Source organism: Fusarium odoratissimum (assembly GCF_000260195.1).
Source record: "Fusarium odoratissimum NRRL 54006 unplaced genomic scaffold supercont1.6, whole genome shotgun sequence".
Taxonomy (NCBI): domain Eukaryota; kingdom Fungi; phylum Ascomycota; class Sordariomycetes; order Hypocreales; family Nectriaceae; genus Fusarium; species Fusarium odoratissimum.
This window is the reverse complement of record NW_022158692.1, coordinates 357316-384453: the sequence shown is the minus strand read 5'-3', so window position 1 is coordinate 384453 and position 27138 is coordinate 357316. Positions and strand designations below refer to the sequence as shown.

Here is a 27138-nt window from a genome sequence, read left to right as displayed (position 1 = left end):
TCTCATTACCATTCTAGTCCATCCTGCATAAACTAACTTTTAGCTCAATTTCACCCGTTAACTACCGGCCCTTACGGAATACCCTCTCCTGCAAACTCAAAGCCCCAATCTCTCACGTACAAATAAACCCATCTCCAAGTCTAGAACTGTCTCACGATATTCCTCAGCCTCCGTGCACTCGGGGTCGGCCGTTTACGGATGCCTTGACTCGGGGATTCCATTAGAAATATGAATCACATCACAGATCGCTGGTTTCAGTGGGCCAGCAACTCCACAGCATTACGAGAGAAATACTTTCTCAGCCAATGCGGTCCGACATGACCAATTGGTTCTGTTTCAATGACGGATTTTAATCTGGCCTCTTTGGAGTTATCAAGATAGGCCTGTTAGATAGGCGATGCAATGCATTGATCACTGTAGAACCCCGAATACCGAAGCCAGTGTTTCGCAGGAGATGAAGACATTTGCAGAGACAGTGAATGACTGACTGACAGACTGAGAGCGTGGTGGCCATTGAATAGTCGCCTATTTTAATCAGGCATTACAGCGCGTGTTCATCGTATTAGCGACTAGATCATCCCCCGAGGTCAAGTGATTTAACCGCGCCTCGATCACCAAATACCTCAGTCCCCGAAACCTTAGGCTCAAGCCAGAATATCCCACCTAATATCGTACCATACATTTCCCATGCATTAAACTCCTTCAAATCACATCAACATACGCTATCTCGAGGCCACGAAATAAAAAAGACTCAATGGTCAATGCTTGGCACCCCTGCAAGCCTTTATCATTCCCCATACCCCCAATCGCCACCCCTGACTAGTACACCTTCGAGAACATTTCGACGGGCGGCAGATTTTTTCCCGTCAATTCAGCCAAGCCATTTTTGCAAATTTTTCGGATGCGACATGTATGACACTCGTGCGATAACAGCCACGGATCCGACTTGGCAGAGAAATGCCGGTCACAAGCCCGTACCTATTCCCGTCTCAACCTCAGTCTCTACGGTACTTGACATTCAGTGTCTGCCGACTGCTCCGCATTCTCAACAATTCTCGTACGTAAAGGAACCCATCCTCTCCTCAACTTAATCTCTCCCCTTTGCGGAGTAATCTCTGGGGACACAAACCCCGTCCGTCTATTACCAAATTTTCATCATCGCAGCCAGGACGGAGAGTTTTATTGACTAATGCAAACATGGCTGCAGCCAAGCAAGAGGCTCTGTTGCGATCCACTTTATGTAATCGAAAGGTTTTGGTGATCCACTGTAGGCGCGACACTGCACACGAGCTCGAGCCTCATGACACGGAGTTTCGGCACCGCGAGAAGCTTTTTGAGAAACGAGTCCGTTTGAGGAGTCTGGGGTCTGGGGTATTAGGTTCTGGTGAGGGAATTCAAGATGTAAGAGAAACAAGGTTCGTGGGCTATGGTTCAGATTCGTAGGTCGCCTCCGAAGAATGGTGGGACTATCTCGACCCACTGGTAACTACAAAGATCGGCCTCATTCTCGGTCTCTGCTTATCTGGTCTTTATAATAGACCTGTATTCCCTCTCTGCTCTGGTCCTCTCCTCATACTCTCTATACTCATCTTGGCACTAGATCTCACTTACCTATACACTTACACTACATACACTTATACACATATACTTACATCACTTACACTACATACACATACATACACACATCATGGACCAAATCAACACAGCCCAAACGGCTCCAACAGAAACAAAAAAGAGCCGTCGAGAATCAGTACCAGACATGTTTGACACACGAACCGGCGAAGTCGCCGAGATCAACGACATGGAGAAGCAAAAGGCCGCTGAAGGCAACGCACACTTCCACCGTCTCGGATGGAAGCGATTGACAGTCGTCTTGATCGTCGAGGCCATTGCTCTCGGATGTCTATCTCTCCCTTCTGCCTTTGCCACTCTCGGCATGGTCGCTGGTGTCATTCTCACTGTCGGCCTTGGTTTCGTCGCCATCTACACATCGCACGTCGTTGGACAGGTCAAGCTTGCTTTTCCCGAGGTTTCTCATTATGCCGATGCTGGTAGACTCATGTTTGGCAAGTTTGGTTACGAGGTTAGTCAAGCCCCGATGCCCAATTGATGTATACTAACTTGAACAGTTGGTTGGCGTTATGTTTGCTCTTCAGCTCATCTTCCTCGTCGGATCTCACTGTCTCACTGGAACAATCGCCTTCCTGAACCTTACCAACAATGGAGCATGCTCTGTCGTCTTTGGTGTCGTCTCTGCCATCATCCTCCTCATCGTCGCTATTCCTCCTTCATTCGCAGAGGTTGCTATCCTTGGTTACATCGACTTCGTCTCCATTTCTATCGCTGTCGCCATCACAATCATCGCAACCGGCGTCCAAGCCGGCGACTCAGTAGGCGGCATGTCCTCTGTCGACTGGTCTGCTTGGCCCAAGGACAACCTCAGCTTCACCGACGCTTTCATCGCCATCACCAACATCGTCTTCGCCTACTCGTTTGCTGTGTGCCAGTTCAGCTTCATGGATGAGATGCATACTCCTCGTGACTATGTCAAGTCAATCTGGGCTCTTGGTCTGATCGAGATTGGTATCTATACCCTTACTGGCGCTCTCATTTATGCCTTTGTCGGTTCAGAGGTCAAGTCGCCTGCTCTTCTGTCTGCTGGTTCTACCATCTCCAAGATCGCCTTTGGTGTCGCTCTTCCCGTCATCTTCATCTCTGGATCTATCAACACCACAGTTGTCGCTCGTTACATCCACGGACGTATGTTCAAGAACTCAATCATCCGCTACATCAACACCAAGATGGGCTGGATCACTTGGCTGGTCCTTGTCACTGTCATCACGGTTGTGGCTTTCATCATTGCCGAGGCCATTCCCTTCTTCAATGATCTCTTGTCCATTTCTTCGTCTCTGTTCATTTCGGGCTTCACATTTTACTTCCCCTCTATTATGTGGTTCATGCTCATCCGAAAGGGACCTTGGCACTCAAAGGAGAACCTCCTTCTTTCCATTGCCAATGGACTCATTTTCATTATCGGCATGATTGTTCTCGTTGGTGGAACATATGCTTCAATTGATGACATTGTAAGTTATTCCCCAGTCACTCTCCAGCGACCTCGCTAACATTTCCAGATCCTCAAGTTCCGTCACGGCGAAGTCCGAGGTGTCTTTACTTGTGAACCAATTGCTTAAGCGAAGTTAGCGATAGTATAAATTATGAATAGTACAATATTATGACTCAATGTTATCGGACTGCGGAGTTGCCGGAATTGGATCGTCGTGATCAAATTTTCCTGAAAGTCAGATGTTACGTCACTTGATCTGGATTGTCAATTCCTGCGACGGACCGTGATTGGTGCGCAAATGTAATCGTTCGATTGGCCAATGGACGATAAGATAAGTCTCGGCGAAAGATCCTTGATGCCGAGTCTTGGCGTCATCTATTTAGACTCAGTCACGAGCGAATTGTGATGTCTGATCAAGCCATCTCCATCCGAAGACATCGGAGTAAAGTCAGCAGTTTATCACGATATCAGTTGTGGTGGTAGGTCAGGCACGATTGAAGTCAAACAAACAATTAATTCATGCTATTTAAACACCCCGATCCTGGCAATACTTGTCAACCTCCTTCTTCAACTGAGCCTTTTTGGTAACAACATTATCCATAATCTTCTTGACCAGGATATAATCCTCATGAGTCAAAGATCCTCCACCACTCCAGACTCCCTCCTCCAACACAGCCCAGAGACCAGATCCCTTTGCAACCTCCTCCATCAGATCCATGACAGCAGTGAGCTGGTTAGGAAGCCAAGTAATGATAGGACTTCCACCTGTGGCTGTAGGATGAAGAGTATGCTTGATGATGTACTCGCGGGTAAACATCCAGTGTCGCCATCGGAAGCTTCGAATGTGATCAAGGACGCGAAGGTATAGAACCGCAAGACCGTGATCGCCGGATTTTGCGAGGAAATCACGGACACCGACTTCGGAAGCTGTTTCGCGGACATACTTGAGGAATGCGCGGTGAGGCTTGGGTCGATACTCTCTGAACTCGATGAGGATGTCGGTCAACGGGTTCTTGGGCATGGGGATCTCGCAGATGTGATCCAAGAGAGGAATGATGGCATCGTTGGCACCGGATTCTCCACGGAAGAATTGAGGCTTGTCGCCGTATTGTCCCTCGTAGACAACACCATCAGGGAACATGGACTGCTTGGTGATGCCGTAGATAAAGGTTCGGTAGGTCATGTAGTCCTTGGGCAGGGATTGACTCCACATGCCCTCCATGTTTGTCTCAATGATCTGCATGGCATTGAGGATGAGTTCCAAGCTAGCCTTGGCCTCGGCGATCTTGGCAGTGCTGTTGTCCTTCTCAACAGCGGCCAGCAGATCAACAGCGCCTTCAATCAGGCCGCCAGTCTGAGCGACCATGTGAATGTGAGTGAGGATGAAGCCGGCCTCAGAAGACTTAGGGTCAAGACCCTTTTCGAAAGCGCGGATGAGGCGGATGTTGTCGTAGTCGTCGTGCCCTTGCTCGGGATGAACGAGCCAGTAGTTGTAGAGGGCATAGGAGGCGGCGTAAGACATGAAGGCAGGGATGTCGAGACTAGGGGTCGGGTCAGCGAGGTCAATTGATTCAGTGGTAGACTTACATCTCGGCACACTTGACAAGAGGTCCAGCAATGCACTTGGGAAGTGTCTGACGTCCAAGTCCATAACCGCCATCATCGCTCTTGCTATAAGTCTCCCAACAAGGTTCAAGGAGATAAGAAGAAGCAATGAAGCTATAATCTCTAAAAGCAGCAGTAATAGCAGCCATATCTCTCTTGTCCGTCCCAGGAACGACGAGATTATCAATCTCAGAAGTCAAATCAGGAAGAGCTCCACTGTCAATAAGAGGTCCAAGAGCAAATGTCGCCAACAATCCTGGAGTACCATCTTCCTTGAGGATAGGAATGTCGTTAAGAAGGTTTGAAACAGGATCGAATTGAGAAGGGAGTTTCTTCAAAGGAAGTGAAAAAGGAAGATATCCTGTTCGAGTTGTGATGGTGAAAGGGTCCTCACCCTCTGGTAGCTCAGAGGGATCCTTTCGGAGGTATGGGAAGAGGGTGTTTGCAGCAGACATTTTGTGATGAGTTGAATTGATGATTGATGATGAGTCTGGCAGACATCGCGTCTATATACATTGAGGCCGGAATTACTATCGTGGCCGGAAGACTTCCGGCCTTCGCCCTTTGTGAACAATGACAGGCAACCGATGATACCCTAACCGGTCGTTAGCCCGATGGCTTGATAGCTGCCAATCTAAGAGATAGTATTGATAATGGTCTCGTGGGGATTCCGAACTAACGGTACGCCCGGAGTTGGGCCCGTGTTGAATCCACATACCCCGCGATATCTAGATCCCTTCTAGAACTATTGACCAGGAGTGCTTACGACTCGTACGCCAGGTTCACCGCAACTTTGCTATCTCTTACACAATAATAACCCCAACAAGCCCATGAAAGAATTCCAATAGATCACGAGTTCGGTGCAACATGTTCATATGATCAAAAATAGTTTGTCCCAAAGTCTCGGCAATCAAAGATGGTGGCTGTGTGGAGAACCGCCTTGTCGTGACATCCGCCCTAGATTGACAAGCTAGTCAACGCCTTAATCTGACAAGCTGGGGTAACACGGGAGATAGACGAGTAATTTACGTTTCATTGATAACATTCTGTACAGTGTAGAAGGCCATCAAGGTGCGCCTTAGTTTGACATTTAGATATAAGCGATTTCGAGACTGTGTTTATTGGTCAATTGGGTTGTTATCTTGCACGAGAGATGAGGGACGCCGATGGTTCGGAGGCTTGTTGATATCGGCTTCCGAGATGCCAAAGAATGGTTTGATTGCATCCTTTCCGTAAACGAGATCTTGTGGGTGTCGGTCTCCCTTCAACTCAAGGAGTAACCGAATCTATGCGCAAGCACTGGGATGATTGCTTAACTTTGGCCAGCATCATCTGCATACGCACTTGTTGATGGAAGAAATTGATTGAAAGAAGACGAGGCCGGATTGTAGTGTAATTAAATGAAGCTGACTAAATGGTAAACAATAAAACCGCAATTGACTGCTATAACGCTCAACTGGCATCTCTACGAGGAGCCTCATCAAAGGCCTTTCTCAATCTCTCATCCAACCATTTCACATCCTCCATATTTCCAGGTGGTCCACCAGCCCAGTGCCCCCAAATAGAAGGGTAAACATCTAAACTCGCATTATCCCCCATACACTTGACCTCGTACTCTGAATCCTCAGGCCTAAGCAGTCAGAAATCAACGCCATCCACAGAATGAGGGAGTGACTCACGGAAAGTAGAGATCCGTCTTACTAGGAAGAACCAAGATCCTCGCCTTGATCCCCTTCATCGCCTTCTCAAAATCCCCACCATACGGCTCCTGCTTACTCACATCTCCCGCCTGCCACGTCTGAAGCATAACAAGCAGATTTTCAGGGTCTTTACTAAGAGCCCACTTCTCCCAGAAATTCTTCATAAACTCTTCAAGATCGACAGCACCGTAATGCTTCTTGAACAATTCATGTCGGTAGAACGCCTGAGAGAAACCCCAGCCTGCATATCCTCTCCCAAAAGCTTTCAAACCGACTTCTTTCTCCTTCTTAGTCCATGTCCCGTCTGTTGTTTCAACACGTCCTTGGATACTTCCTGCAGACGTGCATCCCTTTGCTGCGAGGAGCGCTGACTTGACACCCTCGAGAAAGACTTGGTTGTGAAGAGACGTCTTGGCTGATCCGCAGAACGGAACACAAATGTCCATAAAGTCAGGATATTGCGTAGCCCATTGAAATGTCTGCGCCGCACCCATCGACCATCCCAGAACAGCCCGTAGATGCTTCACCCCAAGATGGCCCATCAGCTGATGCTGAGCTCTGACATTGTCGTAGAAAGAAACATCAGGGAACGGACTGATATCCGAGTTTGACGGACTCGTAGACTGTCCATTCCCAAAAAGAGCCGTTATAATAATGTAGTACCTCTCCGGATCAAGAGTCTTGTCTTTCCCAATAAGCCACTCATTATCGGATATCGCACCCGAGAACCAAGAAGGATAGAGAACAGCAGGAAGTTCAGCCTCCCCAAAAGTCTTGTACGCAATCACCGCATTTGGCAAAACCTGGCCATTCTGAAGCTCAAAGTCCCCTAGGGAAAAAGTCTTGACGTCCATGGTTGCTGCTGGACACCCTCATCTGCCGAGGACACCCCCATCTCATATACCAATCTCGATATGGGCTGCGGCGTACAGTGTCCAGACTGTACCAAAGTCATCCTAATCGCGGGGTTTCGCCCTTGGGTGACAATGCAGCCACCTGCTTTATCAGGAATGTCACAAGACGAGCTTATCATTCTTATCTCGTGCGGAGATGCGGAGGCGTGCGGCGAGATAGTCTCTTATCTATCAACAACCGTTACGATATTATAAGAAGAGACAATTTAGACAATTGAATGAATAGTCCTCAAACTTAAACCTCATCAATACAATGCCTGGCAAGATCCGTACAGCTCAATCCGTGTCCTTTGACAAACCCGCCTCTGAACAACCCCATCTCCACAATAGATGGCATCCAGATGGTATGTCCCCTCCAATTGATCCCCCAATTGAGCGGTCGCTAATTTTGTAGTCCCGAGTATTGCAACCGTTGAACCTGGTGAGACAGTCAAGATAGAGTGTCTCGACTGGACAGGCGGTCAAATCGGCAACAATGACAGCGCAGACGATGTTCGCGATGTTGATCTAACTAAAATCCACTATCTAACCGGCCCATTCGACATCAAAGGCAGTCAGCCCGGCGACCTACTCGTCGTCAACATAACCGACGTCCAACCCTTTGAGCATTCACCCTGGGGTTTCACAGGAATCTTCGCCAAGGACAACGGCGGGGGCTTCCTAGATGAACACTACCCCACCGCCGCAAAAGCAATCTGGGACTTTGACGGTGTATACTGTTCAAGCCGTCATATTCCCGGAGTGCGATTCCCCGGCTTAATCCACCCCGGAATTCTAGGCTGTGCCCCGTCTGCCGAGATTCTCGCAGAGTGGAACCGTCGAGAGGCAGAGCTCGTTTCTTCAATGGCTGATTCTACCAAGATTGTAGCTCAACCACCGAATGAGATCAATGCACATGGTGGAAAAGCCACAGGCGATGTTTTGGCAAAGATTGCGAGAGAGGGAGCGAGGACTATACCTGGACGACCAGAACATGGAGGAAATTGTGACATAAACAATATTTCTCGCGGATCTACGACGTATCTTCCCGTTCATGTTGAGGGGGCCAAGTTTTCTGTTGGAGATCTCCATTTTAGTCAGGGTGATGGTGAAATCAGCTTCTGCGGCGCCATTGAAATGGTGAGTCCTGACACATTGACATTGAACACTGTTCTGACAGTTTAGGCTGGCATCATCACGATCAAGTTTGATCTCATCAAAGGCGGCATGAAATCGCGTGGCCTCAAGAGTCCAGTGTACAGACCAGGCGACATGGGCCCTACCTTTAGTCCCTCACGCTACCTGATCTTTGAAGGCTTCTCCGTCGACGAGAATGGAAAGCAGCATTTCATGGATGCAACCGTTGCTTATAGACAATCATGTCTCCGCGCAATCGAATACCTCAAACAATTCGGTAAGTCACCTTCATTACAGTTAAAACTCTGCTGACAATGCAGGCTACTCTGGAGAACAAATCTACCTCTTACTTTCCTGCGCACCCATCCGCGGCGCCATCGCAGGAATAGTCGACATTCCCAACGCCTGCACAACTCTCGGCATACCGATGGACATTTTCGATTTTGACATTTCTATTGAAAGCGAGCCTGTTGCTCGAGATCTGGGTGCTTGTCCTGTATCTAAATAGGAAGTCCAACGTCTCGTTTAAACTCCTGTAGCCACTCTGCGTTGTCAACGGGGGTTTGGTTCCAAGGATCGTCACTATTCTGTTAGTTAATGAACTTTACATATTGGGAAGCGTACTCATCGTATAGAATCCACCGTGCCTGATACTTTAGTTCGTCGTCGCTTGGGATATGGCGGTTGGGATTGTTGGGAGACATTGTCGTCATGACGAATCGTGAGAGTTCCCGCTTCAATCGACGATAGCTGTTGTTGTCGTTGATAAAGAATGGCGTTGCTGTTCGTACTTTATCTCGTATCAATGCTCTTGACTCTGGCGTGCTGTGCATCGAAATCGCTGGTATTTCCGGTACTCCTTCTGGAGACAGAGATCGATTCTCAACCCAAGGCTGCAGCATGTCCAGCTCCATTGAAGCATCCAACGGCACAGCGGTATCTGTTTGACCCCATAGAAAGTAAGAATCATTTACAGACTCATTCGCCAACGCCACAAGAGTCTCAGCCCTCTGTCGGAACGGCTCCAGCCAGACCGTCGAACTCCAAACAAGCCTCATTAGAAAGTCCAGAAACCTCCTTGACGGATGCGATGATGACGTCTCTGTCCGATTCAAAACATTACACGCCTCCTGCTGCAGTTCAGAATCTGTTGGGAAATGTCCCATGGACGTATGAGCAGTCATGTACTGCTGCAGCGCCGCCTCCAGCTCGCAATTCTCAAATATATTTCCCTTTCCGTTGATCTTCAACTGACTCAATCGTCCTTCTGCTAATTGTTTTGTTGGCCGGAGTTTAGCTTGGTTGGCGATCTCAGCAGCTGACATGAAGATGTCCCACAGCCATGACGGGGATAACGACGCTTGGTTGGGGGAGGATATTTCTGCGCCGAGGATCACAGAACATGCTTCAAAGTGAAGCTCAGGATCTGGTGGCATTATATACTGATGACGATTCCGCATGTAGTACTCTAGTTCGAGTTTGATGAGTTCGTATGCACTTGTGGGTGTATCTGCTGGACCTCTTGTAGCTGCGAATGGAAGAGGAGAGTTTCGTTCGTAGTGGATGAGATCTAGGCAGCGTCAGCAACAAATCTCAACCCGATTGTTTGACGTACAAGGAGGCATGGCATTGTCAATCCTCTCAATGACCTTCCCCTCAAACCCCCAGTCACCCTTCCAATGCTCCATTGTACTCCCAGCTTTGAAATGGTCCGCCAGATGATCAACCCTACTAGCCCAGGTCGTAAGATTGATGCCACAGAATCCACATCTCGATTTGACCTCGTGCGTCATGACTTTCCAATCATCCATCGGCCATTTGAGAAACTTGGACATGTGGACTAACCGCAAATGCTGCTGTAGATGATCCTTTCGATGATATGTCCGCTCTTCAATCGGTCGCTCGATGCATGCACTCTGATTGTGTCCGTCAAGATGCGTCTCGTCGGGGTTCTTGACGCCACAAAAGACACAGAGAAGCCCCTCTTCTGGATGTATCGCTGTCGGCCCATTTGGTGAACAGACCCAATTCTCAAGCGATAAATGAAGAGACTTTTCATGACGCTGCCAGTCGTATTTCGTCTTGAACGTTTCTGTACAAAAAGTACACTGATATGTATTCTGCGCTTGCAGGAGATTCGTTCTGACTTCTTTTCTCATCTTTGTTCGTCTTCTTCGACTGTGCCGTTTGAAAATGTCAAACGACGTCGATGATTGTTTCGAATGAGCAGAACTGTACGACCCAGAGTCATGGCTTGACACTGAAGTTCCTCTACTGCTGATTGACGACCCATGACTTCGTGATCTCCCCTGTCGCGTTGAGAAAGCAGCAACAGCTCGTGAGATGTCATCAACAGTCGCAGCCTCATGTTCCGGCGGTGAATTCGCCCATCGCTGCAGCGGATTCATATGTTCGAATGGTGCAGGCGTCGCCCGTCGACGTGGTGTATCAATCGGCGTGTGATGCCCTGAAGAATTCCCCGAATCATCATTCCGAAACATTGGCGATGTCGGCCGTGATAAATGAACCTTTGCTCTCCGCCTCGCATTCGCAAACCAATTCGTAACCTGCTGTCGATTCAGACTCGTCTGCTCTTGGAGATCCTGGACATCTTGAATAGTAGGATACGGATGCCTTTCATGCGCGGCGAACCAATTCCTCAAAATCTTGACAGACTCGGACGAAAAGCGATTACCGATTTTTGGAGGAGCCGTCGATGTGTGCAGAATGCCAGGGGAGATAGTTTCAGCCTCTGCAGCATTTTGAAAGTCTGCAAAGTCGATAAAAAGATCACCGGTTGGATCGGCTTGCTGTGCCATGTTGGTGTTGATGGAATTTGGAGGTCATGGGGTTACGATGAGTTTACGGCGAAGTCTCGGACATGTTCAGAAAGGGCGGATCCACATTTTAGTCTTGATTGATGAGTCAGGATTGGTCGGCCCAGTTAAAGCAAGTGAAAGTTCATGATTTGCGAATTGGGGATAGTGAGACTGGCTGTTGGTCTTGACGCATAGACTAGCTAGTGTTGTATCGGTAAAGACAAAGAGAAACGATAGAAATGATCTGCTGGCAGGGTTCATGATATCGTCCTGCTCAGTCCGTGCGGAGGTGCGGCACATGAACCGGTGGGGTTGTCTCAACCGACTTGAACTTGGAGCAGGCAGAATACGAGAACTATTTCATGTTCAATGGTGAGAGAGTATAGGTTATGGCTTTTATATGTCTTTGCCCACTTGCCGTGTCTATATGCCTCACCCAGTCAGTGCATCCAATTCCGCGGAGTGGATCAGCGATGATGTGCTTTGATCCAAAATCACGTCTACGATAACAACGATATCGGAGATTTAAATAGAAAATCAAAAGTAAATCTTTCACGATCATTTCTCAAGTCAAGCGCGTCAAAATGACCAGAATTAACGCGACAGAGACGACTCCCTTGATACCGGAGATACCTCCCGAGGTCTCGGATGTCGAGAGGAACAGCCCCGACGAGCCGAATACGTATAGCCATGCGTTTATCGCGAGGGTAGTTGTCGCGTTGCTGATTGGTGAGTCTTTCCGACATCGTGATTCCGAGCTAACAATTCAGGTATCTTTACTTCCAATGCCGATGGCTCATTGGTACTGGCGACTCATCCGGTGATTGCGTCCGAGTTTGGCAAGCTTCAGGATTCAAGTTGGCTATTTATCAGCTTCATGTTGGCTAGTGCAGCATCGCAGACGATTGTACGTAAAGTCATTCTGGGGGCGAGTTGGGCTAATTGAGTAGTACGGCAAACTGAGCGATATATTTGGACGAAAGACAATATTGATCTTCTGCTATGGACTGTTTGCTGTTGGATGGTGAGTCCAGACCGCACCCGACACTGGTCTCACTTGAATCTCGAGCTGACAATTTCAGTGCCCTCGTGTAAGTCTATGTCCATCCGCATAGCCTCGTCCTAACAAACTTCAGAGGCGCTGGCCAGTCAATGTGGCAGGTCATCCTAGGTCGCGTAATCTCTGGATCTGGAGGTGCAGGAATGACTACAATGGCATCAGTCATCATAACTGGTACGACGACCCTTATCCTCCGTTCCAAGCTGACCATTAGAACTCGCACCTCTCCGAGAAGTTGCCTCATGGCAAAGCTACATGAATGTCATCGCCACCGTCGGCCGCAGCATTGGTGGTCCGCTTGGAGGCTTCCTCGCTGATACAATCGGCTGGAGATGGTGAGTCTGCCGCTCATTCAACAGCTCATACTGACAGAGTAGGTCATTCCTCGGACAATCGCCAATTTTTGCTGTATCCATGATCATCGCCGCCATCCTCCTCCCCTCTACAACACAGACCGAGGGCGCGACACTGGAGCGCATCAAAAGGATCGACGCACTTGGAGCTCTGCTTTTGGGTGGCTCTGTTCTCGCTTTCATGGTTCCCCTTGAGATTGGCGGCCAGAAGATTCCATGGAGTCATCCCCTCGTGCCAATTCTCGCTGCCGCTGGCGTGATTCTCTCAGTTGCTTTCCTACTCGTAGAGTCACGCTGGGCCAAGGAACCAATCTTCCCTCTTCGCTTGCTTCGAAGTGGCGATGTCACACAGACGTATCTGATTGCGTTTGGTCAGGCGGCTGCACAACTTGGAGTGAGTGCCCCAATACCGTGAACTCCAGAGACTAACCGATCAGATGATGTATACCGTCCCCATCTACTTCCAGGTTACTCAGCGTGTATCGAGCACAGTCGCAGGCGCTCATTTATTCCCCGCAGTCATCGGAAACACAGTCGGAGGCATAGCAACAGGCTTAATCATCAAGAGAACTGGACGATACAGGGCACTCATCATCTTCTCGGCTGTTTCATCAATCACGAGTTACACTCTGATGCTGCTGCGCTGGCACGGACAGACCAATTGGCTGGAGTCACTCTACGTCTTCCCAGGGTACGAGCCCCTATCTTCTGGATTCTTATGCTAACCATTCAGGGGCCTGGGAATGGGCATCGCCCAAAGTGCAGCGTTCATCGCTCTCCAAGCTTCCATCGACCCCAAAGACAAGGCAGCAGCTTCTTCTGGAATCTTCCTCGCTGTGACTTTGGGCTCAGTAGTTGGCATGGCTGGTACGAGCGCAGCTATCCAAGGCCTTCTCAGACACGACATCCAGCAAAGCCTCAGCGATCTCGGAAAGTCTCAACGTGTCATCGACGAGGTGAGTCATTCCACTGCATTCGTGAAGTCTGCTAAGTTTCTAGGTGATTCGAAAAGCCGCAGAGAGTGTCTCGTACATCGATGAAGCTTCCGAGCCTATTCGAAAGGTACTGGTTGAAGGCTATATCAAGGGTATCGAGTATGGTCACGGTAAGTACCTGTCCCCTTATCAGGAGGTGGCTAACAAATCAGGACTCTCCATTCTCTTCTCCGGGATCACGCTCGTCACGGCTCTACTACTCAAGGAGCGTAAACTTTGATGAGAGTTTGATCGCCGTGAGCACAACACCTGCAGCAAAGGTGTGAGGCGCTTAACTGTAATATGAGATGAAAAGTGATAGACGTCATTGGTGCACGTAAGTGGCATGTGAAAGGGGACTATATCACGTTAGGAAACCTTCTGACACGTTTGAGGGTGTTTTCCATCGTAGACTTTGACAAGTGAGAGCTCATTTGTTGTCCCCTTTCAATTCCAAAGTCTACTTCGTAACGGCATATGATTTGATTTGTTGGAAATATAAAGCTAAAAGTCTATCTTTGAACCTCGAATCAAGTGGCCAGGGATGGAACCGAGTGAAACATAAGGTAAAAGTCAGTTCTGCTCTCATGCGGCAAATACAATTGTTGAACGGACTGGTAAAAAGTATCAGCAGAACAACCCCTTGGCTATGTTTCTGTTGAACACTGCACGCTTCTGTCTCATGACACTGAGCCGCTTACTCAAACTCACGAATGAATTGCCATTGTGAACAGAAAGTTAAAGATGTAGGCCTGACTCACCAAGGGGATAGTTCTATCTATAAATAGAGCGCGTCTCCCATGTTCAGCTGGAGTTATTTCTTCCCTCTAAATATCTCCCCAGACACTCCGCACTCTTACTCTTCACTCTGCAGTCGACACTGCTGAATCTTACTCTTTCTCTACACTCTACGCCTTGCCTTAGACCTCAGTCATACCAGCACAGACCAAGGTCGTAGATCTACATCGACTGATTGATCACCAAGACTTGCAATATTACATCGAGATACAACAAGTCAACTGAAGGACCTTCCATCCATCTCTCATCCTCCGATCGACAAGCACAAAGAGATTCTTCTTGCATCTACTATAAACTATCACACACTACACCTCCAGCAAATACGCCTGGACAACTCTTCTCAACGACGACGTCTTCAGTACAAGCACAAGAGTCTCTTCTACTAGCTTGCAAGCCCAGATAACCAGTCTCACACTACTACTCTCGCAAACAAGATGTCTTATGAACAGACTAGTCTCATGGCCTCCAACTCCGAACAGACAAACCAATCACAAACCCCACCACCCCAAGCAAACATGACACCCGAGCAAGAACACAACACTCGCGTCATGGCTTGCGACATCCAACGATTCTACGAATGTGTCCGACGGGATAAGCACGTCTTCAGAAGGTGGATCTCTCACTATGTGATCAACCTCGCAAAGTTTCTCGAACCTCACTGCACCTTGTTCAAGAATGAACGAAACTGGCCAGAGACATGGTTCGAGAATGAGCGCGATCTCATGAATGACCTAGAGACCTTCCGACGCATGGCAAAGCAGCTCTTGCAGCAGTGGACACGAGCTGTAGCTGCTCAAATCCTCAGTGTCCGAAACACTGCCATCAGCAAACTATTCACGGCTGAGGACTTTTCTCTCGCGGTCGAGCTTGAGCCTAGCCCCCCACTGGACGGCAAAGCTGGCCCCCTGGACTGGACACAGAGTGAACTCGCCTTTGATAAGAGTCTGTCCAAGTTCCGGTTCCTGGCAAACGACATGTTGCAGGGGATGAAAGGCGGACCAACCATGGAACGACCTGGTCATCCTTGGACGAGAATGAAGGGGTTTGATGTTTTGAACTTGATGATCAAGGATGCGGAAGATCCTGTTAATGAGGATGATGGGGAAGATATGCGGGATGGTGAGTGGGATGATGAGATTGTCCCATTTCATGGGTTTTACTAGAGGCGAGCAGGGTCTTTGGGTTGCATGGCGCACTGGTATTGTGAATTGTCTTGTTCGGGCTGGTTTGTTTCACCTCGGGGTTTGATGTAGATCTGTTGTCTTTAAAGAGCTGACAGAATAGATACACTGAGTTATACACTGAGTTATACACTGATGATTTTGCTTCTTTCCGCATCATTTGATTCATAAATGAGTTCAAAGAGTCTCATATGGTTGCTAGTAGTATACAAAATGAGACAAGGGAATTTCTGAATCAGTCTGGTGCCTTGAGTGCCATCCCCTTCAACTGAGAAGTCATATTCATCTCAAGATAGCATGCCATCTCATACTAAACCCTGCGCAGTTTGGAGACAATGTTCTGCATTAGAAGCGCTCAGATAGGGTATAGTAACAAGGTGAACCCCTGTCAGCAATCCAACTCATGGCAAATCAGGCAGAATCCCCACATTTCGAGGCTGACACCCACACGTGACTGGCTTGCGGAGTCTGTGAAAGGCTGCCTAAGATGCCTTGCCACAATCGAGATTGGAGTATGTAGCACAAAGAACAAGACTCATAAATATCTCAGCTTTTCTCCATTTCATCATACTTACATACTCAATACTAACAAACTTTACCTTCCTCTATTCAGCCGCACACTGCATCTGACATGTCAGCATCTCCAGAACCCTTTACTCTCTTTCACAAGTTCCCCCCAGAGCTCAAACTCGAGATCCTAAACTTCTGCTCCAGAAACGACCTAGTCTGCCTCTCATTAACTGGCCCTGATATGCGAAATCTCGTCACACCACTCATCCCTAGCAAACCTAATCTCACCTGGGTCGATCAACTTGGTCCAACCCCCGACGTCCCTTCAGAATGCCGAGATCCTTATCACAACAACATTCCCCGCCGGTCAGATTGCGACGGCGCTAGAGAGCAACAAGTTATCTACTTCCCAACCGGCCATCGCTTCAGACGCCATGAATACAGAGGCTGCAAAGTCTGTTACAGATGTCGAATGTACCCAACCGATCACCCAGTCTGCAACGTTTCATACTGCAAGAAACATTGCGCATGCATTTCATGTCCTTTGTTCATGAGATTGCGGGGTTGGATGGGCGATCGAAAGTACTGTGCGGAGTGCAACCAGTTTACAACTCGAACAAAGAGAAACAACGGGAGATGTACGTATCTTATCTCGACTTTAACAATATCTAATTATAGAACAGGCACTCACGGGCGGAAAAAGGTGCGAAAAACACCAAACAATCATTGGAGTCGTAGCAAAGGATTATCCTACGGAAATCGATGGTGGAGAAAATGGGGTACACATGGGATTGACCACGAGGCATACCAGCCCAAAGACACCAGAAGACGAAACGCAAGAGTCGTTTAACCGCGTCATTTCAAGCGAGATCCTATTCTACTCTCTTGATGTATACCAAGACGCTAGGCGGGATGCTACGTGGGCGCATGGGGTAGCCTCCACCATTGAGCGGCGTGCTCGGGACGTTCGGCATAGCCAAGGAAGGATCATGGCACCAGGGGGATCTAATTGGACGGTGACGGTTTTATAATTTCCTGCTTATTGCCATTGCTTGCTGTGGTGCGTTGAAGTGTGCTGACGCCAAGTAGTGAACCGTCACTGTATCAGTTGCCAAGATATGCGGAGATTTGTTCCTGCTGTGGCGATGCAGGAATAATATAATGTGATGAGTTGTTTATATATAAGGGATTTCCCCTGAAATAACTTAGCATTTCGTTTATGTTATTTGTTAAACGTACGACATGAACACTCTACGCCAAATGATCCCCCAGATATGGCCTCAAGGCTACAAACGGGTTGATTCCAGCAGCAGTCTTGAAGATGCTGTCACCCCCGAGAAGAATGGTTCAAGCCTCCAGCTCTTCGCAAAACGCCTTCTTCGTCTCCCCCTCAAGACAATTCTAATCCTCATCGCCGCTCTCCTCATTTTCCCTGGCCTCCTAGCACTCACCTCCCTAAAGGTAAGGCGAGAAAAGAGCCCCCAACGCCAATGCTAATGTAACCAGGGCCGCGCATTCTTGGCCGGAGAGGTTGCGGCTGGCCAGGCCTATGAGACGTACCCTCAGCAGGACATTGCCAAGCTTCCTTCAAAGGATCGACGGCTTAGTATAGTCCTCCCTGCCAATAACCCAGACCACGATTTATGCAAAGTCATCACCAGTGCGTTGGCATTAGGGTATCCAGCTCCAGTTATTGTGAACTGGGGTAAGACGTACGATAAGTCTAAAGGTTGGAAGGGAGGGTCTCACCTTGCAAAGATCACAGGTACTCTGGAGTATCTGGATAGCGTTTCGAAGGCCGACACTTCGGACGAGAATAGACTTGAGGAGAATGATATCGTTGTCCTGACGGATTCGTATGACGTTTGGTTCCAGCTTCCGCCAGGCGTCCTCCTCAAGCGATATCACGAAGCAAACCGTCAAGCTAACCAACGACTGGCGTCACAATGGAACCGTCGAGGCAAACCTCCAATGGAACAGACCATCATCGTTTCAGCCCAGAAGAAATGCTTCCCTCCGCAATCATCAGGCTCCGTCCTCCACTGCGATCAGCTCCCCGAAAGCCCAGCTCGTAAAGACCTCTACGGACCGAATACCGACAAAGACCCCAACTTATTCCATGATGTACGACCGAAATATCTCAATAGCGGGAGCATGATTGGTCCTGTTGGAGATATGAGGAGGTACTTTCGTCGAGTGCATGAGTGGATGCAGAGAGGGTTGGTGAATGGCAAAGACTTGTACAGCGATCAAGGCATATTCGGTGAGATCTTTGCGGAACAAGAAATCTGGCGTCGCTGGCTTCGCAAGAATACCGTGTCTCAAAAGGACAAGAGCTTCGATGTTATGCATAGCGACTTTGAGTATCATGTCGGACTGGACTATATGCAGAATCTGTTCATTCCAACTGTCTTCGAGGAACAAGATGGCGAGATCATTGCGCTGAATAACAAGACTGGTATTGCTGAAAAGTCAGTGTCTCTCGGCATCGAGCCAAGACTAGACGGTGTGCCAGAAGATATGCAATCTTCTACAAACCCACTGAACCAGGTCCTTCAGGATCCAGCAGACTGGGGAGACATGCCTGTGTACGCCGATTTCTACTCCACTGCCATTCCCGTGGTTGTTCACCACAACGCTCACAAGGATGGAGCAAAGAAACGTCGCTATCTCTGGTGGGATAGGATCTGGTTCTTTCCGTACCTTCGCCAACTCATCAAGTCTCAACTGGAGGTCGTCGAAGCGGAGCCATTACTGGAGATTGCCGTCAACGGGGAACGATTGGTGTACTGGGAGTCGCGGTCGAATGTCACTCAGAAGAAGCCGAGAACGTTCATTATCGATTCGGGGGAGGCCAGTATCGTGGAGCGTGAGTTCGGGTACGTTTGTCGTGCAAAGACGGAAAAGGCGGAGGCGGAGAAGCCGTGGTACAATGAGGTGTTTCGGGATGGACAGGGAGAGCTGCAGATATAGACGATGCTCTAGGCAAATGAGCTTTTCGATTATCGCTTTCAGTTATCATTTTGTCTAAGCAAACATAGATGCCGATGTATTCGTTGATTCATGACGCTAAGCGATGATGGTGATGAAGCTGCAACTCCTCATAGCACCGTTACTATGGTGAGTGCCCATAATTAAATGGCCTCGATAATATCAGGAGAAGTGAGACTGGGGGCAAGTCGAGTTAATATAGTCCTCTCGCGAGACACTAGTTTGGACCCAAGATAGTATGGATGGGCGTAAGGTTTGCCGAGACGCCTCACTAGTCATTGTATTACGCTTACATCACGAACTTAAACTACTATTCCTAGCTGAAGGCTTCCCAAGCGTTTAGTAAGAATGAAGACGCCCCAGATTGCTAGTGGCATTCCTGTCTATATTATCTTTACAACCTATCTCCACAGGCGATGTCTAAAGTTTCGCAGACCCCCCTTCATGAGCCTGCACCCAAAGCTTGATCGTGTCGACCAATCCTTCCACTTCCGCAATCGTGTTCCCTGCATGTACACATATCCTAACCCTTTCACTGCCCTTGGGTACTGTCGGCGCCACAATCGGACGAACCGTGAACCCCCGTTCCTGACAAAACTGAGCTAGACTGCGTGGCTGTGATGTAAAAACCGGTATAATTGGTGATTTCGGTGCTTCCTCCGCGCGAATTGATTGGCTGGAAGAGCACGCTTCCGCTAGCAGCTTGTGCGTGTAGCTGACCAGACTCCAAAGATGCCTCAACCTCTCATCAGCCCTTCCACTCTGCAGATACTGATAAGAGATGCCAATACTCGCAAGACAGGAGAATGGCATTGCAGTCGTGTAGATGAGAGTTCGTGCGTAATTTATGAGATACTCTCGCGTCGTGGGTGAGCACAAGACAATAGCTGCATGGTTAGCTTCGTTGGATGAGCGGTTTTAGCTTTACTCACCTCCAAAAGAACTCATTGCTTTGCCAAAGGTATGCAATCGTGCAAATATTTCCTTTTCCAAACCCAGCTCGCATACGAGACCGCGTCCTTGGTGCCCAAAAATGCCTGTAGAATGTGCTTCGTCGACGATGATGTAGCCGTTGGTCGGGAGTCGACTTTTGACGCTTTCGACAATCTCTTTGAGAGGAGCTACATCGCCGTCCATGCTGTAAACACCTTCAACAAGAATAAACACCGATTTCTCGCCCCCAATTCCACGCAAAACATCATCTAGTCCACCCTCCCCATACACACAATTATGCTTAAACGACACCCTCCGTCCCGCCCGACTCAACCTCATCCCATCATGAGCACTCGCATGAATAAGCTCATCGTAGACAACAACATCCCCCGGCTGCGGCAAACAGCTCACAAGACCGACATTTGCATCAAACCCCGAATTAAACAACAGCCCAGCATCAGCGTTATGAAATGCCGCAATATCTCGTTCCAGATTCTCCGCGAGGGTTGAATTGCCGTCCAAGAGCCGCGAACCTCCGGACCCTAACAACGGAGGCGGTGCTGCATGATTCTCCAGAAGGGAGTGATAGGCGCTTCGAATTTCCGGTACCGATGAGAGAGAGAGGTATGCATTGGAAGAAAAGTCGACATTATCGGCTGGAAACGTCGTCAATCGTCGCAATTGAGACCGTTTCTCACGATCTAATAATCGCGCTTTCAACTGCTCCTCCAATTTCGACATTGTTACAAAGTTAAAATTTCACAAGTCAACTCAATTGGTAAAGTACGCGGAATTTGTTGGGTTTAGTACATGTTGAGCTCCAGCCCCGCCCGGAGCTCTTTGCCGTGCCGATCTAGACCCTCCATTATAAACCGCGGCATTCCACCTCAACCCTTTTGTCCATTTCACTCATCACAAAAAATGGCGCCGGTCCCGGCTCTTCTCTGGCGATCGCTGCGAACGCATCAGGTTTACGGTGCGAATACTGATGTTGGAAAGACGATTTTCAGTACGATTCTGTGTAATTCTGCGGTTAAGCGGGGTGATAGGACATGGTTTCTGAAGCCGGTTTCTACTGGGGCTGCGAATGAGGCTGATGGATGGTGTAAGTTTGAGGCCAATTGAGAAGATTTGGCTAATTGGAGTAGAAGTTTGGTGCTTCTGGGAGAATTGTCTAACAAATTAGTCATATTCAACGATATGCTCCGTCGACGAACCATGAGACGCTCTTTCAGTACGATATTCCCTGCAGTCCTCATATCGCTGCGAAGGCATCTGGCAAGGTATGAGGTCAATTGATTGCTGAACGAAGCTTACAGAGTAGCCAATTCCATCCGATGAAGATGTTCTCGCAAAGATCTACGACACCACCTCTCGATATGCCTCTGAGGGTCCAGGATGGCTGTTTCTAGAGACTGCTGGAGGCGTTCACTCACCTGGTCCATCCGGTACGACCCAAGCTGATCTCTACGCGCCATTGCGTGCGCCAGTCGTTCTCGTCGGCGACTCAAAGCTCGGCGGCATCTCACAGACCATTTCTGCATATGAGTCTCTGCGAGTGCGCGGCCATGATATTGAGTCAATTCTTCTGTTCCAGGATATGAAGTACGAAAACTATCAATACCTCCGAGACTACTTTGCAAGGTTAGGCGGCATATCAGTCGATACTGTCCCCGAACCGCCTTCTCGACTGGATAAAGAAAAGGAAGACATCGAGCAGATGAAAGAGTACTACGCTTCCAGCAACGTGGACCACGTCCTCGAGGCTCTCGACAAACGAGGAAAAGAACGCATCTCGCGCCTCGAATCAATGAGCTCCAAAGCAAGCAAATCAATCTGGTACCCCTTCACCCAGCAAAAGCTCGTCACCGCAGATACAATCTCAGCCATCGACTCAGCCCACGGCGACTATTTCCAAGTCCTCAATCCCAAGACACCCAGCCTCCTCCAGCCCGCCTTTGACGGCTCAGCGTCATGGTGGTCCCAAGGTCTAGGCCACGCAAACTCGCGCCTTACCCTCGCAGCAGCCTATGCCGCCGGTCGCTACGGACACGTCATGTTTGCCGAGGCAATCCACGAGCCTGCATTAGCGCTTGCGGAGATGCTGCTAAAGGGGGCGAACAATCCACGATTTTCACGTGTCTTCTACTCTGATAATGGAAGTACGGGCTGTGAAGTCGCTGTCAAGATGGCGCTACGTGCGGCGAGGCTGAGGTATGGCTGGGGACCGAATGATAATGTGCATGTTCTTGGCCTCAAGGGGAGTTATCATGGTGATACGATTGGTGCGATGGATTGTGCAGAGCCTTGTGTGTACAATGAAAAGATTGAGTGGTATGAAGGTAAGGGATACTGGTTTGACTATCCAACCATTCAATGCGTCAAAGGAAAATGGGTTGTTCAGGTCCCTGACGGTCTGAGGGATGAACTGGGACAAGATTCGCATCTCAAATCGATCTCGGAGGTTTTTGATCTTGAATCTCGGCTCAATACCGAGCAGTACCGAAAGTACGAACGCTACATCGAGGGCGTTCTCTCGAAACTCCAAGCATCAGGTCGCAAATTCGGCGCTCTCATGATGGAGCCGATAATTCTCGGCGCAGGAGGCATGATCTTTGTGTAAGTCTTCTCATTCTCCTCTCATTCCATGCTCTAACAATCCAGTGATCCCCTCTTCCAAAGAGCTCTAGTGGATGTCGTCCGTCGATCCCCTCACCTCTTCGGCAATGGATCCAGCCCCAAGGACCCACTCTCGTGGTCTGGGCTCCCCGTAATTTTCGACGAAGTTTTTACCGGGCTATACCGCCTCGGTCGGTTTACAGCGGCGTCGTTCCTCGGCACCGACGCCGACATCTCTGTCAACGCTAAACTACTTACGGGAGGGCTTGTACCGCTCTGCACGACTATGGCATCTGAGAGTATTTTTGATGCGTTTGTTAGTGATGACAAGAGTGACGCTTTGCTGCATGGACATAGTTATACGGCTCATGCTGTTGGATGTCAAGTTGCTGTTGAGTCGGTGCGGGAGATGCAGGATATGGAGAAGAGGGGAGAATGGGAATGGGCGGAGAGTGACTGGGAGACAGATACCCAGGCTTGGTCTGTTTGGTCGAGAGAGTTTGTCAACAATGTCTCGCATAATCAGCAGGTTTTAGGTGTTTGGGCTCTTGGAAGTGTCTTGGCGATCAGTTTGAGGGATGACGATGGTGTTGGGTACAAGAGTTTGGCTGCCAAGAAGCTTCAGACTCATTTGAGAGAGGGAACTGGGACCTGGAATGCTCACAGTCGAGTTTTGGGCAACGTCTTCTATGTCATGGCGAGTCAGAAGACGAGTCGACAGAGCCTTCAAGAGTTGCAGGGGTTGTTATTGGGGGCTTTGAGTAAATAGTCACTACCTCATAAAATGAGTGCTCTGGCTTACGAGAGATGCCTCGAATCTGAGTCTAGCAAGCATGTTTGCTATCCTCAAATACATGTTATATTCAATTGCTTCATACCCCAATGATGCCTTGCAAACGTCCCCCGCCAGTGCAATTGGTGACGTTATGCAATTTCTGGGGCGATCGACAGTCCCCTGCATGATTGACGTGTCGGAGGGGTACGTCAATCCACCACGAAATCTCAGTTTTACTCACCAGCACATCAACCAAACATCAAAAAGATACCGAAATGAGTTCAAAACAGTTGTACGAAAAGACACGAGAGCAGTCAATCTCTGACTTTGAGGCGCAAACCAAGGATCTTCAAAAAGAGCATCCCGATGTCGATTTTAAAGCAGTCGTCATCGAACCAACCATGAATCTCATGTTTGACATCAAGGTACGTTTGCTGATCCTACATAGGGCGCACTAACATTTCCAGGAAAACCTCACCGAAGACGAGCGAAAGAGACACGAGGAATACATCACCCGAATGCTTCAGAATACCGGCAATCCGTCCAAGGCGGAGAAATACCTTTGGCAGGCCAGAGACTACCTCAGACCATACCCTGACGTCCTCAAACAATTTGACGACATCTACATCAACCAAAGACCAATCCCCGTCATGTTATCTCAACTCCACGAAACATTCCACCAAGCAAATAGACATTCATAGACATATTCCAATTCATTAGCCTACTCATAGCCTCAGTTCCCCGCTCACATGACGCCCCATCAATAGGGCGTGATGACAAGGTTTCCCTTTGGTCAGCCAATCAGAAACCAGCAGACAATGCCGCCACTTGATAACCTTTACTGAAGGGATCAGACCTCTCTTCTTCACCTTTACAGTGACTTGCATGCATTGACCCCTACAGTCACCATCCGCCATGAATTCCAACAACCCCAATCTCTTCACAGACGTCGATCTATTGGACGGCTTCATCAGCGATGATTTAACCCCCTACATGTCCGACTCAGCCCCGCCAACAGACCTATCAAATGGAATGGCCAATCTTGCTCCAACTCATCCTGCGCCGCAAAATCCCTTCACTCCCCTGTCGCTGCACGGATACACTCAACAAGCGACACCAGCGCCGCCTGCAAAGGTCGGCGGGAGATTCACGAGGGAGTCGGTGAGGATATTGAAGAATTGGCTCGCGACGCATCAGAACCATCCGTATCCGCGCGAACCTGAGCGACGGATGCTGCAGGAGGAGACGGGGCTTACAAAGACGCAGATATCTAATTGGTTGGCTAATGCGAGACGACGAGGAAAGATTCCGTCGAGTGCTTCTTCGCCGAGACATGGTGATACGCCAGCTATGGATATACCGCCGAGACCTGGGACGCCTGCTGTGAGGAATACGTCTGATATGGATCCTTTGCAGCGATGGGTTGATTCACCGCCTGAGGATGAACCAGCTGCTGTTACTGCGATTGCAAGAGCTGTAGCTTCAGTGCGACCGCAATCAGGTGAGTTTGGCGAAGCGTGAGTGAGTAAGGCTAACAGGATAGGTTCCACGAGTCCATATACAAGACTCTCCCGAACACCATCAGTCAGAAGTGTCGGCACATCAAGATCCAGCTCAATCAGTTCAGTTAATTCTCACACGAGCCGCTCATCACTCGGCCTCAATGAGCTCTTCAGTCGAGGAAGTTCTCGTCGCAGAAGACGTGCATACAAAGAGGAGCGACGATCACTGGCAGCTCCCCGAAAAGCATTCCAATGCACATTCTGCACCGAGACATTCCGAGCAAAGCACGATTGGCAACGGCACGAGAATTCTCTTCATCTGCCTCTGGAACGATGGGTCTGCAGTCCAGAAGGACCCCGTGGCCAAAAAGCCGATAGTCCCGAAATTCGCTGCGTTTTCTGCGGTCATGTCGATCCCGACGATGCACACATCGAAACACACAATTACTCAACGTGCAAGAATCGACCTGTTCAAGAACGCACGTTTAATCGAAAGGACCATCTCAATCAACATCTGAAATTGGTCCACAACGCCAAATTCGCCGAGTGGCCGATGAGACAGTGGAAAGCTCCGCCGCCTGCAATACACTCCCGATGCGGTTTCTGCAATCTCGTTATGGAAACGTGGATAGACCGTGTACATCATCTAGCAGATCATTTCAAAACGGGCAAGACTATGGCTGATTGGAAGGGTGATTGGGGATTTGAACCGCATATTCTTGAGCTTGTCGAGAACTCGATTCCTCCTTGTGAGTTTTGTCGCGGACCTATTAGTTGAGTTACTGACATATTAGACTTTATCGAAACTGAACGTAATAGTCCTTTCCCTTTCGAAGGAAGTCGTGCACTTGTTGAAACACCCCGAACAGCTTATGAGTTACTCAAACTGGAGCTCGCGTATTTTATGCAGAATCACTTTTACAAACATGCGCGAATGCCGACCGGCGATGAAATGCAGCTCGAGGCGTGCCGGATCCTATTTGCCGCCGAACCGTTGTCACATGGCGACTTGGTCTGTCCATCCTGGCTCAGAGATCTGGTATTTTCGAACGTTCAAATCTCACAACAAGCTCAATTCGGACCGATGCGATCAAACGCCGAGAGTCGACTCTCTTCGCTGGAGATCAGTGGAAAGAACAACATCTTTGAAGGATGTCCTTTTGAGACGCAGCTGCAAGAGTTTGTACAAGCGAAGCAGCTCCTTGGACTCAGTATTAGAGATGATGAGTTGCGAGAAGAATGCTGCAGAATTGTCGGTCGATTGGAGGAAGTTTCAGCAACGCCATCTGATTTCATCGCGAATTGGCTCATCAAGATCATTCATTTACCCGGGGATTGGCTGCTGCCGTTCCGACAACGCACAGGAATTGAGCTGATTGGTTTATCCGAGGGAATGAACTTGAACGCCATGATTCAAGATTATACGCGCCTGGAGCAAGAACTTGGGGCTTACCTCGATTTGCAACGCGTCATTGGCATTGAACCACCCGACGATGACCTTCGCCGACAAGCGCGCGTTATCATTCACGGCTCAGATTCAAATCTCAATCATACAGCAGCAGATGACGATTACTGGCTAGCCGCATTCCGACAACGACATTCCACGACGACAGAAACCTCCGAAGCTTGGAACACGCCACTTCGTCCAGATCCCCATCTCCTCGCCGCACGAGGTCTCGTTCTCAAAACAAGTACAGCTTTTCTGAATGATCACAATTACTGGCGATGGTTCACGCAGGAATTACGACGTTGGGTAACTGGGATAATGTCACCCCATAATCCAGCAAGTCGCGTTCCCTCAGACGAAGAGATCCAACATTACGCGCGATGGATCAGCTACAACGAGTACGTGTCCTTTTTAAACTCGATCTGCTGATATTTCAAATTTACTAACAATTTAGTGACGACCCATTTAATCAAACCATCGCAGAGAACAAAGATTGGCTCGAGGCGTTTAAACGAGATGTCGGTATTACAGAGGCGCTGAATAACAGTGGCCAGATATGACGATCAACATGAATGTTACGCTTAATAAACTCTAACAGGAACTCTAACTTTAGAAGTTTAAAATCGGCCGATGAATTTAACCTTTTACTCTTATCTGCTGCCAAGTGAAACTGCCGATGTTTTTGATTCATCCGAAACTCGGGTCAGACTTTGCCGAGACTTTTAACGTGGATAAGCTTTTAGAATCGGCCAATTATAGTGGCCTGTAGAATAGGAG

The 27138-nt window shown here is 48.8% G+C and overlaps 12 protein-coding genes across 13 annotated transcripts; 8 read left to right on the top strand and 4 right to left on the bottom strand.

The window, feature by feature from the left end:
* Window positions 1–507: 507 nt before the first annotated feature.
* Window positions 508–5187, bottom strand: FOIG_04730 (indoleamine 2,3-dioxygenase). Its single transcript, XM_031203026.1, has 2 exons — window positions 4652–5187; window positions 508–4605 (listed from the first exon to the last, which is right to left on the bottom strand). The coding sequence occupies exons 1-2, from the start codon at window positions 5122–5124 to the stop codon at window positions 3591–3593; spliced, it is 1488 nt and encodes a 495-aa protein (XP_031066605.1). The 5' UTR covers window positions 5125–5187; the 3' UTR covers window positions 508–3590.
* Window positions 508–5511, top strand: FOIG_04729 (uncharacterized protein). Of its 2 annotated transcripts, XM_031203025.1 has the most exons (3): window positions 508–1057; window positions 1208–3083; window positions 3132–5511. In XM_031203025.1, the coding sequence occupies exons 2-3, from the start codon at window positions 2142–2144 to the stop codon at window positions 3189–3191; spliced, it is 1002 nt and encodes a 333-aa protein (XP_031066604.1). In that variant the 5' UTR covers window positions 508–1057; window positions 1208–2141; the 3' UTR covers window positions 3192–5511. The 2 variants fall into 2 exon arrangements, with proteins under 2 accessions (XP_031066604.1, XP_031066603.1); XM_031203024.1 differs by having other exon boundaries at window positions 508–3083.
* Window positions 5512–6008: 497 nt separating this feature from the next.
* On the bottom strand, window positions 6009–7335 carry FOIG_04728 (homoserine O-acetyltransferase). The gene is made up of 2 exons (XM_031203023.1): window positions 6349–7335; window positions 6009–6299 (listed from the first exon to the last, which is right to left on the bottom strand). The coding sequence occupies exons 1-2, from the start codon at window positions 7221–7223 to the stop codon at window positions 6122–6124; spliced, it is 1053 nt and encodes a 350-aa protein (XP_031066602.1). The 5' UTR covers window positions 7224–7335; the 3' UTR covers window positions 6009–6121.
* A 106-nt stretch (window positions 7336–7441) lies between these two features.
* On the top strand, window positions 7442–11256 carry FOIG_04727 (formamidase). The gene is made up of 4 exons (XM_031203022.1): window positions 7442–7627; window positions 7678–8402; window positions 8448–8676; window positions 8720–11256. The coding sequence occupies exons 1-4, from the start codon at window positions 7537–7539 to the stop codon at window positions 8905–8907; spliced, it is 1233 nt and encodes a 410-aa protein (XP_031066601.1). The 5' UTR covers window positions 7442–7536; the 3' UTR covers window positions 8908–11256.
* On the bottom strand, window positions 8990–11444 carry FOIG_04726 (uncharacterized protein; the record flags this gene model as incomplete). The annotated part of the gene is made up of 2 exons (XM_031203021.1): window positions 10015–11444; window positions 8990–9969 (listed from the first exon to the last, which is right to left on the bottom strand). Exons 1-2 carry the CDS (start codon window positions 11216–11218, stop codon window positions 8990–8992), a joined length of 2184 nt encoding a protein of 727 aa, XP_031066600.1. The 5' UTR covers window positions 11219–11444.
* A 319-nt stretch (window positions 11445–11763) lies between these two features.
* Window positions 11764–13846, top strand: FOIG_04725 (uncharacterized protein; the record flags this gene model as incomplete). The annotated part of the gene is made up of 11 exons (XM_031203020.1): window positions 11764–11947; window positions 11989–12125; window positions 12169–12242; window positions 12301–12309; window positions 12355–12452; window positions 12493–12613; window positions 12656–13025; window positions 13069–13322; window positions 13365–13587; window positions 13631–13736; window positions 13779–13846. Exons 1-11 carry the CDS (start codon window positions 11803–11805, stop codon window positions 13844–13846), a joined length of 1605 nt encoding a protein of 534 aa, XP_031066599.1. The 5' UTR covers window positions 11764–11802.
* A 991-nt stretch (window positions 13847–14837) lies between these two features.
* FOIG_04724 (uncharacterized protein) lies at window positions 14838–15566 on the top strand (the record flags this gene model as incomplete). Its single annotated transcript, XM_031203019.1, has 1 exon — window positions 14838–15566. The coding sequence occupies one exon, from the start codon at window positions 14838–14840 to the stop codon at window positions 15564–15566; it is 729 nt and encodes a 242-aa protein (XP_031066598.1).
* A 537-nt stretch (window positions 15567–16103) lies between these two features.
* Window positions 16104–19164, top strand: FOIG_04723 (uncharacterized protein). Its single transcript, XM_031203018.1, has 3 exons — window positions 16104–16732; window positions 16778–17555; window positions 17601–19164. Exons 2-3 carry the CDS (start codon window positions 17337–17339, stop codon window positions 19065–19067), a joined length of 1686 nt encoding a protein of 561 aa, XP_031066597.1. The 5' UTR covers window positions 16104–16732; window positions 16778–17336; the 3' UTR covers window positions 19068–19164.
* A 211-nt stretch (window positions 19165–19375) lies between these two features.
* On the bottom strand, window positions 19376–20781 carry FOIG_04722 (acetyltransferase). Its single transcript, XM_031203017.1, has 2 exons — window positions 20018–20781; window positions 19376–19972 (listed from the first exon to the last, which is right to left on the bottom strand). Exons 1-2 carry the CDS (start codon window positions 20757–20759, stop codon window positions 19506–19508), a joined length of 1209 nt encoding a protein of 402 aa, XP_031066596.1. The 5' UTR covers window positions 20760–20781; the 3' UTR covers window positions 19376–19505.
* Window positions 20782–20939: 158 nt separating this feature from the next.
* Window positions 20940–23406, top strand: FOIG_04721 (adenosylmethionine-8-amino-7-oxononanoate aminotransferase; the record flags this gene model as incomplete). The annotated part of the gene is made up of 4 exons (XM_031203016.1): window positions 20940–21121; window positions 21205–21301; window positions 21343–22637; window positions 22683–23406. 4 exons carry the CDS (start codon window positions 20940–20942, stop codon window positions 23404–23406), a joined length of 2298 nt encoding a protein of 765 aa, XP_031066595.1.
* A 281-nt stretch (window positions 23407–23687) lies between these two features.
* Window positions 23688–24113, top strand: FOIG_04720 (uncharacterized protein; the record flags this gene model as incomplete). The annotated part of the gene is made up of 2 exons (XM_031203015.1): window positions 23688–23837; window positions 23880–24113. 2 exons carry the CDS (start codon window positions 23688–23690, stop codon window positions 24111–24113), a joined length of 384 nt encoding a protein of 127 aa, XP_031066594.1.
* A 97-nt stretch (window positions 24114–24210) lies between these two features.
* FOIG_04719 (uncharacterized protein) lies at window positions 24211–27014 on the top strand. The gene is made up of 4 exons (XM_031203014.1): window positions 24211–24913; window positions 24956–25663; window positions 25709–26759; window positions 26816–27014. Exons 1-4 carry the CDS (start codon window positions 24328–24330, stop codon window positions 26919–26921), a joined length of 2451 nt encoding a protein of 816 aa, XP_031066593.1. The 5' UTR covers window positions 24211–24327; the 3' UTR covers window positions 26922–27014.
* The last annotated feature ends 124 nt before the right edge of the window (window positions 27015–27138 follow it).